At 39.8% G+C, this 12,207-nt stretch overlaps 1 protein-coding gene across 5 annotated transcripts in view; it reads left to right on the top strand.

Moving 5' to 3' along the window:
* Nucleotides 1-12,207, top strand: part of WDR33 (WD repeat domain 33) — a 414,563-nt gene that overhangs the window by 79,235 nt on the left and 323,121 nt on the right. For all 5 annotated transcript variants that reach the window (XM_029615296.1, XM_029615295.1, XM_029615298.1 and 2 more), the window contains exon 2: nucleotides 3,314-3,540. In XM_029615296.1, the coding sequence (XP_029471156.1) occupies nucleotides 3,337-3,540 (204 nt within the window). In that variant the 5' untranslated portion in view covers nucleotides 3,314-3,336. The remainder of the gene's footprint in view (nucleotides 1-3,313; nucleotides 3,541-12,207) is intronic.

Genomic DNA, 12,207 nt, shown 5'->3' on the forward strand with positions numbered 1-12,207 from the left:
GCAATGTTTCCTTGAGGGATTTCTGAAGGGGGATCAGTATTTGTACGTCATCTGCGTACAGGAAGAATTTCAGGCCTAGATTAGATAGCAAACGGCAGAGTGGTAGTAGATATATATTGAAAAGGGTGGAGGATAGAGAGGATCCTTGGGGGACACCTTGTGTGAGGGGCATGTGCAAAGATTCGAAGTTATCAAGTTTTATTAAGTACTCTCTGTGGGTAAGGAATGAGGAGAACCAAGATAGGGCTGTGTCGGAGATGCCTATTTCTGCCAGTTGGGAAATTAGAATTTGGTGGTTGACCGTGTTGAAGGCTGCTGAGATATCTAGGAGTGCAAGTAAGTATGATTGGCCGTGGTCCATGCCTTTGAGGGCAGTATCTGTTATTGCGATTAAAAGTTTTTCAGTATTACGATCTTTACGAAAACCATACTGTGAGGGGTGTAGGATGTTGTGGTCTTCGAGGAAGTTGGTGAGTTGCAAATTGACTACTTTCTCAAGAATTTTGGAAATGAAAGGCAGGTTGGATATAGGCCTGTAGTTTGCAGGGTCAGTGTGGTCGAGGGTAGGTTTTTTTTGGAGTGGTTTGACGACGGCTAGTTTAAGAGGGTCTGGGACTATTCCAAATGTGAGGGAGCAGTTTATTATGTCAGCTAAAGGTTTTGCAATGGCTGTGGGGATGGCGAGGAGAGTTTTTGATGGGATTGTGTCCGCGATATGGGTGGCCGGTCTCATCTTTTTTTAGGATGGATTCGATTTCCTTTGTGGTGGTAAGTTCAAAGGATCCAAGGTTGACTTTGTTGTTATTGGGGAGTGGGTCGGTAGGAGAGGGTTTGGAGGGGAAGTGGAGGAGAACATTGGCGATTTTGTTCTTGAAGTATGTTGCTAGTTCTTTGCATTTATCTTTATTTTCTTCATGGGAAGGAGTGAAGGGCAGGCTTTGAGAGTTCTGCAACGTAAGAGGAATAGGGTGTTAGGATTAAGTTGATAATCGTGAATTTTAGAAGCATAGAAGTCTCGTGTGGCTTGACGGTACATATGCTAAACTCATGATACTCAGAAAACTTAAACCATTACTATCGCTGCCAAACTTTCGCACAGTGCTCCAATCATTGATATTTGCAAGCGCTGACTACTGTAATGTTTTACTACTCGGTCTACCCTATACTACGATAAGACCACTGCAAATATTACAAAACTCCGCAGCTAGAATTCTCACTGGAAAAGTAAAAAAGATCACATCACAGATACACTTGCCGTACTACATTGGCTACCCATAGAACAAAGAGTGCAGTTCAAAGCTCTTTGCACAATACACAAACTAATCCATGACGAAAAAGCAGAATGGCTGAACACAGCACTTCGAGTACACGTCCCACATAGAAATTTAAGATCAGCAAACAAAGCCCTGTTAACCATTCCATCTATGAAAACAGCAAGACTAACCCAGGTTAGGGAGCGTGCACTGTCCCTGGCCGGTCCCATATTATGGAACACTATGCCCCTTGATCTAAGACTTCAGAGAAATCATAAACTTTTCAAAACACACCTCAAAACCTGGCTTTTCAAACAAGCCTTCAAGATAGAGAACAACGCAGGCAAACAAACAAATAAATAAATAAGGATAGGCGGTCATAGAGCATCCAGCGCACAATTTCCAGATACCATCTGGAAATTATTTTATCCCTCTGATAATTGTAGTCAAACTGACAGGTTGAATAGCAATAAAACATATAATCCCCCATGAGAATTTCATGAATGTAAATTCCACGTCATAAACCATATTATACTTAATGTCGTTTTTGTTACCGAATGATTATGGCACCCTCTGTGTAAAGTATGATCTATAATTTCTTTGTTATATGTGCTCTATTGTAAACCGTTATGATGGTAAATAACTTAATGATGGTACATAAACACTTTTAAATAAATAAATAGCAGTAAAGAATGTTAACTAACATCTTCAGTGAGGGGCATCTGAGCAAAACCCAGGGCATGCATGCCTGCTCTACAAGATATCTTTCTGAGAGTCTACGTGCTTTGTTTAGTTGTGGGGAAGGTGGAAGAAACTTAGATACCAAAAGGGTTACAGGAAATATGAACAAAGAATATAAAGACAGAATGCAGAGAGGAAAGAGGACATACATAGTAACCAAAAAACAGAGGCTAATGACCAAGACTGCTCGGAGAACATAAATAGCTTCTGCGTGTCTGTTCCATGTAAAGAGTACCATACAAAGCAACAATGCCACAGTGTGTGCACAGGCTCAAAAGAGGGAAGAGAGGAAGAAGCAGGCACTGTTAAAGTTGAACTAAATGATATATGCAAAAAAGACAGAGGAATACAGCAGGTGTCACTGTAGCATGCCACAAAGATGTCATATGAAAAAATTCTTGTAGACATGCCAGATTTCTTGAAGGATAACCTCAAACAGATTTAACTCACTTTTTTCCTTGTATTGTATGCTCTTTCTCATCTTATCTTAAAATTAAAATTTAATATGATCATTAAAACAATATGAAAAAAATTAGTGCTGATTTTTTTTTTTTTAACTGCTGTCCTATTACATCAGCTTCTTAGTGTTACAGGCCTTGAATGAAATGTAGAAATGTGATAGGCTGTACTGTCTTATTCTGCTATCTAGTCTGCCCCTCTATCCATGTGTGGAATGAGGGGGTTGGTGAATCTAAGTGCCCCAAGTCTATGTTGAGAATGGCTATATAGGTAGAACTTTGAAAAACTTTGCAATATCTCTTGCTTTCTTTAATTTCTCTTTACTTTTATAAGTGGCACAAGAAGTTTAAAACTTGATCATTTGTGTGTGGTGTTCTGACTGCAGCTCCCTGCTTTTGCCTGTGGTTTGTCGATTAGACCCAGAGCATTCTGATACTATTTTGAGCCAGTGGAGAAATAGCCCCAGAATACTGTTGGGGCTGATGGTCACCCATGGCCTTGTCCTTGTCCTTCCAGAAGCTGGGGTAAAACTGCAAAATTATAAAAGCATTCTATTTAATTTTCTCTGTATTCCTTATTAAAGTAAATGTAGGACAGTATTGTTTTTTGCTAGTGGCAGGCCTCATTGACCCTAAGTGCGACTCCCTGCCAATATGCACTTTCCCTCATCTTCTCTGTAGGTTTTATGCTATTACTGTCTCTGGAACAGTTATTCTGTGTTCTGCCTGTGCCGCACAGCTCTCAATGAGTCGATGTATTTATTTATTAATTAAATGAACTTGTTACCTGTGCCTCTCAGATTTTTATGTTTCTACTTCCCTGGCTGCATCCTTAACAAGTTGATGTGTTCTTGTTTGCAGGGTTCTAAACATCAAACTTCACCATGGCAACTGAGATTGGCTCCCCGCCGCGCTTCTTTCATATGCCGAGATTCCAGCATCAGGCGCCTCGCCAGCTATTCTACAAGCGGCCGGACTTTGCACAGCAGCAGGCGATGCAGCAGCTTACCTTTGATGGAAAGCGCATGAGAAAAGCTGTGAACCGGAAAACAATAGATTATAATACTTCTGTAATTAAGTACTTGGCGGTAAGAGCAGTCTGCTGGGGTGTGCTGCTCACCCCGTTTGTAGACATTGGTCATTAGATATGTAGAAGCAGGAAGAGTCCCCAAGCTGAGACTACACTTCAGGGACATCACATGTGCATCACTTCTACTGTCCCCCTTCCACTCCCCCACCCAATTCATTGAAAACTAGGGAAGAGCCATCTATGTGTATTAGGGTTCTTGTGGTTTCTCAGGTTTAAAATGGCCTACTGAGGGGCTGATAAATAAATAAATAAATTAAAAAAAAAGCGCGGAAAGTGGGCGCTGAAAAGTTAGTGCCTGCTTAATGTGCGCATGGCGCCCGCAAGGGGGGGCACCATGCTATGTTGTAATTAGGGGGTTACCGGCATTCTGCCGGTTATGAACACTGACACCAAGTTTATCGGCGTCTGTGTTCATAACGCAGCCGGCCGGTTATGAAAACAAACGCTGAGCATATCGGCGTCGGTCTTCAATTCGGCCAGCTGAGTTTTTTGTTTTTTTATTTTAAACTTTTAAAAGAAGTACAGAAAAGCCATTTTTTCTGCTTTTCTGTACTTCTTTTCAATGCGCTCAGCTATTAACGCCTGCTCCAGGCAGGCGTTAATAGCTGAGTGATAAATGTGCGTCTGAGAAGCACATTTATTTTTTTGCATTGGAGTGAATGAGTAATAGCCTCATTTACATGCATTTGTATCCCATTCACTCTGCGTGGGATGTGCGTTAAATAGGCGCTAATCCCCCTATTGCATTAGGGGGGTGGATTAGCGCCTATTTAACCCGTGTCTGACTGTAGGCTATACAGTGCGCTCAGTATTGCATCGACCCCTGAATGGGCTCAGCACTTTCCAGCAAGTGAAGCTAGCAGCTTATCCTTTATAGAAGTTCACTGTCACACAAAGCAGTTTAATGGATATCTAAGGGAGCCACAATTGCCCCGCGCTTACCCTTCAGGGACAACCACAAATTGACCACAAACAGTTGGTTTTATTATGTAGCTTGGTTATGATAATTCAATAAGAAATGCATATATAGCTAATAGGAACAATAGTAACGCAGTATACACAACTCTTGCTGACAGTCCTTTCTGCAAGAAATCTCAAGGCAACAGCATATTGCAGTTCTTTTGTCTTCTCTTTGTCTGTTGGAGTCCATCTTTTAATTATTTATTTTATTTATTAGTCACCTAATTGCCAGACTCTAGGCGACTTACAAATTAACATATATAATCAAAAAATATAAACAAAATAGCCAACATACAGAAATGAAAGTTAGACTATTCTGACGCGTCATGAAAAGGCCTGCTGAAAGAGGAAAGGTCTTAAGCAATGACTTGAAGGTTTTAATTTGTCATGAGATAGATCTATAGGTAACAAATACCAAAATGTGGGTGCAGCAACAGAAATAGCCCTCTTTCTGTTCTCTGCCAGTCATGTCATATGTACAGAAGAATGTCAAATAGTCCTCTTTGAGATGAATGCAGCGCTGGAGCAGGATTGTAAATAGGCATTGCATTGGCCCAGGGGAAAGATTTGAAAGAGAAGTTTATGTACTAGAAGTTTTTATTTCACCTGCCAAACTACAGGCAGTCAATGTAAGTCAAAAAGGATAGGTATAATGTGCCCTCTAATGCTGTGCCCAGAAATCAATCAGGAAGCAGCATTTTGTGAAAGCTGGAAGTTTAGTATAAACAGTTGTAGTAATCTAACAAACGTGTAGTATAAAAGGTTGGACTTGCAATGAAAAATGTTTCACAGGGCACCAGGAAAGACAGTGTATTTCTCATGAACAAAGCCTTTATTTCTTATGCACATAAGGAAGTCAGCTCGTAAGCCTAAGAGCCTGACTTAATTTGTGATTGAATTGGCTATTCTTAAATACAGTTTTGGATAGTAATTAAAACAACGCTCCTTTGATTTAAAGTTACAAGGTGACAGGAAACATTTGCTTACTTCTAACATTCCACAGAGCCCTGGGAAACTAACCAACCTTGAAGATCTACATTTTATGATTCTTTTCCTGGGAAACTGACTACAAAGCGATACATTATTTCTTCTACTTATCTAAGGAGAGACAGTTTGAAAGAAGCCCTCAATTTACAAGCAAGCAGTGCCCCCTGGACCCCTTTTGGTGAATTTTCACTAAACAGATGGCCCTAATAAGTTTTATTATCACAGTCCCTCCTTTTGGTCCAGGGGCAATGCTTATCTTAAATATTAGTTATGCTTTCACTCATAGTGCATACAAAACATCCCAGGAGGGGTTTTCTGAGTCAGTATAGTGAGAAAGGTGTGACAGTAAATTATCTATAGCTTGCATGTGATTTCTAATACTACCATCATTATTAATATAGGAACAACAAGAAGAATTAATAAATTGGAAAACCCCCTCCTTTGTCAGCAAGCAGCATGTCTTAATGCCATTCGATTATCTAAAACTACTTCTTTAAGAGATTTGATCTCTAATTGCATTAGTCCCATAATCTTTGTTGTTTTGTTCAATGTGACTTTCACAGTGGCAGAAAGATTTTTTAAAGCACTTTCAAGTTCAAAAACTCTTAAACCAGGAAAAACAGTCCTCAAAATATGATGAAAGGATCACAGTCCATCTGGAAATTGAGTAGGTGGCCTGCGCCTCCTCTTAGGGGCAAATCAGTTCTGTTGAAAGAAGACACTAGTATAATGTATCCAAAGGAAAACTGAGCAGTAGTATTGAAGGAAATAGTCTTTACTGCTCCCCACGGTGCAAAGAACCATAGTCCTGAGGTATTATAAACTGATAGTCTTCTGTCATTCACTTTTACCTCAGAGGTGGTGAAGTAGATTTTTGATATGTTCCCTTCCAGTTACAACAGGAAGGCCCAGCACAGAGCAGCCTTGCTCTTCAATATAAGCCTTGGCAAGCAGAAGCATGAGCGAAGGGGTGAACTCATCATGAATATAGTTCCCAGTACACCTGAGGTTGCATCCATAACCAGTAGGGCAGGTTCCCTGAATCCTTTTCTCAGCTTCCAAAGGGCACAGTTGGTGAATCACATAGACTGGCTGCTCTTGCTGTGGTCACAACGAGGTAGAGTCCTGTTAAAGCATGGAGGATATCTGGGGCATTTATACTTATAGTCCACGCAGTATGAAGGATGTGCCCCAGGGAGAGCCACCATCTTGTTGTAAACCTTATACAGGTGAGCAGTCATGTTTAGTTCAAGGTCAAAACATTCATGCACAAAGTTCCATCGTGCGGACAGACAGATGATATTTCACCACACAATAGTAAACCTTTTGTAGGTAACGGTCATCGTATCGGTGCAGTTTGCCCAGAGAAACAAAAGCAGGGTCATGTCCGTTCCAGTAGCCTCGTGAGAGAGTTCTATGTTCCGGAGCTTCCTGCTGTTGTAGTACTGTAAGCCTTTTTACAGTGAGAAAGATGTACCCAGGTAGGATGTCCTTTTAATTTTACTGTAGAATGTAAGGTCAAAAGTACCTGATAGGGAAAATCTTCAATAAAAAAACAAAATCATTGCTGGTTTCATGCTCTCTCAGTAGGCACAGGGTCCACTGGGGGAAAAGAGGCTCGTACTTTCTGCCAGTGTGAAATCAAGACTTTCTGCAACATAAACAAATAATGGTTAAGATATACTTCTTGTGAAAATATAAGAGCAGTGAAGGGTTTTGGAATTAGACCAATAGCCATTGGTCGTCCAGTGGCTATCTCAAATAGGGTAAGCCCTGTCTTGGAATGGGGTGATGCCCGCAAAGCCATTAGAGCTAAATGGAGAGCCCGTAGCCAGGTTAAGTGTGCTGCAGCCATGATAATGCCCAGCTTAGTTTTTAGCCTGCCATTGAAGTTTTCTATAAGGGTAGAGGCTTGAGGTCTGTAAGGGGTGTGGAACCTGAAAGAGATGCCTAAAGTCTTACTTAATGACACAGCTATGTCAGTCACAAAGTGTGTCCCCTGATCACTATCAATTGATTCTGGGATTTCATATTTTGGAATAAATTCTTTCAGTAAAATCTTAGCTACAGAGATTGCGTCTGCCTTTATTACTGGAAAAGCTTCCTCTTATCCTGAGAAGCTGCAAATCATTGTTAGTACATACTTGTAAGTTTGGCATTGGGGTAATTCAATAAAGTCAACCGGGATTTGTAAGAAAGAGCCCAGCAGGAGTGATGATCAAGCCCTTTGAGGCCTTGTACAAATTACATTGCATGCACTGAGAACATATGGTAGTAGCCAGAGCCCTGACTGCTGAAATCAGTCCCCACCAGTGATGAAAAAACGTGATTACTAATGCTGTAGGAGCTGCAGGGCCACTACTTCGTCATTTTGGGCCAAATCATATTTGATCTTGTTCCTGATTGTGGATTGTGGCCCCTCCTTTTGCCCACAACTTCCAGTAATTCTTATCTTGCGCCTGCCACTGTATCAAAGTTTTAATATTAAAGTCTTTGTTTTCTCTGTGTTTTAGCAAAGGGCATCCTGCAATTCCCACAGTATTGTTTAGTCAGAGCTACATGCTTGGCTGCTTTATCTTGTCAAGTTTTTTTTTTTTTCCTTTTTGGCTACAATTGAATCTTCCTTGCTATGCCCTGCACATTTTACTACTGTCAGCCCGAGAGGCAACAAGATAGCTTCTAGCAAAACTTTAAAAATTCTCTCATTTTCCATAATGCCCCATAAATGAGACATAATCCCTTTCCTCTGGCGAGAGGTCCAGCCTCCAGTACTTCTCACTGGATACATACAGTACATCCAATGGAGAACAGATCCATCTACAAAATAAACTGCGGCAACATTAGAAAGATATATTTTTTTTAAGCCTTTCTGGGGCTGCAATTCATACTCCATTAGTACTGCATAATCATGGTTTGGAATCTTTAATAAATCAATTATTTCTAATAACAAGGTAGCAGGGGTGAGAGCAGAACAGCGATGAAAGATAATATTCCCTGATTGTAAAAGGAGTTCATACTTTGTCATGCGTTCCAATGTGATTACCTGAGTCTTTGCATTATGTAAAACTGTGAAACAAAACGTAATATCTTACTTATAATTGACACATTTGAAGTTTATTTTTTAATACTTTAAGATCTAATGAATGCGGGAAACACATCTCTACTTCAGTATGGCCTAGGCAAAATTAGGTGAGACAATACAAAAGAACATTAACAAATTAAAGTATCTTAACCTTCTGGGATAACTGTCAGGTGAGGTAGAATGCATGGGACTATAAACTATAAATGTTGTAAGTCGTTAATTCTGAATCATTTTTGTGTGATTAACTCTAATTACAGACACTACGTTACCACGCCATAGTTTATCCTTCTAATGCTAATTTAGTTGGGAGCTTTATTAAATCTTCAGCTCCTTTACTCTTTTCTTTCGTATACAAATCACTATAATGACAAATATTTAGAAACATTTCAAACCTGGTCACAAAGAAAAAGGTGTCTGTAAGTTTGGAACCCACATGCTGGTACATGGGTTGTGCATCGCTCATATAATATCAAATATCAAATCTAAAACCTTTAAAGCATAACAGAGAGTTCCAGTAGGATTTACTCTGCTTGCCTTTTTACTAAAGGTACAGCCTGCAGCTTTCCTGTTCCCTATAAATTCCTGCATCTGCTGTACTGTTTGCAATCCTGCTTTCCTTTGTTGCTAATTGGCAAGCTTGTTTAGTAATCTCTTGTGCTGCAAAGTCTGTAAATGTAAAAGAGGTTCTCCAGTAGCTGAAACAAAGCCTTTACTATTCCAATGTCTTAAGTGTTTATTAATAGATGAAAATATATGTATATATATAATGTGAAGCAGTAAAAACTGTCAGGGGAACTAGAGCATCATTCATGAATTCTGCTCCCTGTGCAGACATTTGTGATGGTAGTGAGAACTGTTTACCTCTAAGCAGCAGCAGATCCTGGGTTTGATTTTGTACAGGACTCATCTGTAAATAAAAAATCTCTGCCTATTAGGGGTTAAAACAATTAAAATCCCTTGCAATTGTGCTTGCAATTTACAGATAGCTGTTGCATATATCACAATCCTTAATTCATAATTTGAAAACCCAAACGTACCAGAGAAATAAGTTATTGGGGTTAAATTGTCATGCTGAGAAGCAGCCGCTGCCCATCCTTCAGACCCATAAATCAATCTTATAACTTAAATCAACAAGAGCCAAACTAGGTGCTTTCAATACAAAATGCAATATATCTCCTATGCCTATTGTAAGGTCTTTTTAAGTTTATTGTTTACAAACTCAATAGCTTATTAACTTTTAACCACATGTTAGCCAGGCAGAGAAGGCTGATGAAACCAATCTTTCTGAAAGAATCTACTAAATTAAAGTACTTACTGTAACCTTTCCCCACAACTTTAATTCCTCGGCAGTTTGCTTATATCTTTCAAAAGTAAGGTAAACCAGTTTTCCCCACCATGTCCTACTGTGCATATGAATCGCCTGGAGCTTTACCTGCCAACTTAGTTAACTCTCCAGCTCCCAGTGCCCTTTCAAGTGCTGAAATTGCCATAACAATTGTAATGCATTATACTACAGCAGAAATCAGACATAAATAAAAACCAGAGTACAAGCTACACTTTCCCTTTTTTATGTTCCTCTCTCAACCTCGCCAGCAGGGCAAGGGCTTTAAACCATAGGCTAACTGGCACTGTTGTTAAATTTCCTTGTATAGTTTTTTCCAGTACACATTTATTAACAAATATACAGATAATTCACAATCACTTTTAATAAGTTCTCCTTAAGTAAAAATAGTCTACAATGGGCGTCCCCATAATAGATAAAAAGAAATAGTGCATTTGACCAAAAAGAAATCTTTCAAACCAATCTACCATAGCAGAGATTTGAAGTTTGGTTAATAGGCAGCAACACTTGCATAACACTTTTCCTAATGGATATATAAGCAGTTCTCAAAAATAGCCTGCATCATAATAGACACAGTTTCCCTGTATGCAGGAGTTGTAGCTAATGCAGAGATTAAACAAACCATCTAATAGAAAAAAACCCCTCTAGATTGTTACAGCGCTTGGTGAAAATGAATTGTAAGGGACCCTTGGTTCTGGTATTTCTTTGCTGGGTAAATCTCCCATTTTTTTTCTCAAGTAGCAATCCTTTGTCTGATTACAGACACTTTCCTCTTATATCACAAATACTCCATGTATGCAAGCGTTCCCAAGAAATCAAGATTCTTTTTGCTATCCCCTTTTTTCACACTTTTTTTTTCATAAGCAGGGGTGCACTTCCCATACTTATCCTAGCCGTTTCCAAGGCTAAATACCCAGGGAATTCACTACCCTGTATCCCAGTCCTAGACAATCCCAGAGAATTCGTCTCCCTGATTGTGGATTGCCCAGACTGTCCCAGCCTATTAACCTTAGGCTGTAAATCTAGGGATTTTACTTCCCTATAGTTCACCGGGCCCGGTATTTTTATCCAGAAGCCTAGCGCCCTGTTTGTTAGCAGCTGGCTTTACTGCCCAGCGCCCTGTCATGTAAGCAGCAGGTTTTTCTTTTTCTTAAGTTGCCGGCTGGAGCCTTGCGCCCTATCCGTTAAGCTGCAGGCTGTCACTGCCCTATCAATTAAGCTACTGGCTTTGTCGCTTTGTCAGATACCTTTGTAATGCTGAATGCTTTGATATTCAGAGGAATACACAAGTCTTAAGAGCAGTGCAAAAATAATTGAGTAAACACATTTCCCTTAAAGGTCTCCATGTGAGTGCAATGCAAATGAAACTGCACAAAAAACAAAGAGAAAAAGATTAAAAATACCTTCAGGGATCCTGTGTCCTGTATTCTGTTCGAATCAAGAGAGGGAATGGCTGTGCGTGTCCTGTCCCAGGTCAGTAGGCGTCCTCTCCCCGGTTCAGGCCAGGCCAGCACTCCCCTTTTTGATTCCCGCACAGTGCACCATCTGCAATGAAAAATGTTTAGCAAAGGACAACAGGAAAAACAGACAGTGTATTTCTCATGAACAAAGCCTTTATTTCTTATGCGCATAAGGAAGTCAGCTCGTAAGCCTAAGAGCCTGACTTAATTTGTGATTGAATTGGCCATTCTTAAATACAGTTTTGGATAGTAATTAAAACAACACTCCTTTGATTTAAAGTTACAAGGTGACAGGAAACATTTGCTTACTGCTAACATTCCACAGAGCCCTGGGAAACTAACCAACCTTGAAGATCTACATTTATGATTCTTTTCCTGGGAAACTATGACTACAAAGTGATACATTATTTCTTCTACTTATCTAAGGAGAGACAGTTTGAAAGAAGCCCTCAATTTACAAGCAAGCAGTGCCCCCTGGACCCCTTTTGGTGAATTTTCACTAAACAGATGGCCCTAATACATTTTATTATCACAGACCTCAAGGCGAAACTCTGCTTGATTTAACAAAGATTTAAGGCCCCATAAAACAGTTTGGAAAAAAAAAACCAGACTTCACAACAGTTTTATACAATTATATATTAATATAATTAATATAATCATATAATTAAACAAAATTATATTCATCAAGTATAATTGACATTTTCCTAACGTATAGATAGATGGACTCAGGACCAGTGGGTTTATATTCCCCTGCCAGCAGATGGAGATGGAGCAAGCTGACGTCACAGTATATATAACCCTGTAGTGACCCCAGCCTGCCAGTATTCTCCGTCT

This window comes from Rhinatrema bivittatum, chromosome 9 (genome assembly GCF_901001135.1).
Source record: "Rhinatrema bivittatum chromosome 9, aRhiBiv1.1, whole genome shotgun sequence".
NCBI classification, from domain to species: Eukaryota; Metazoa; Chordata; class Amphibia; order Gymnophiona; family Rhinatrematidae; genus Rhinatrema; species Rhinatrema bivittatum.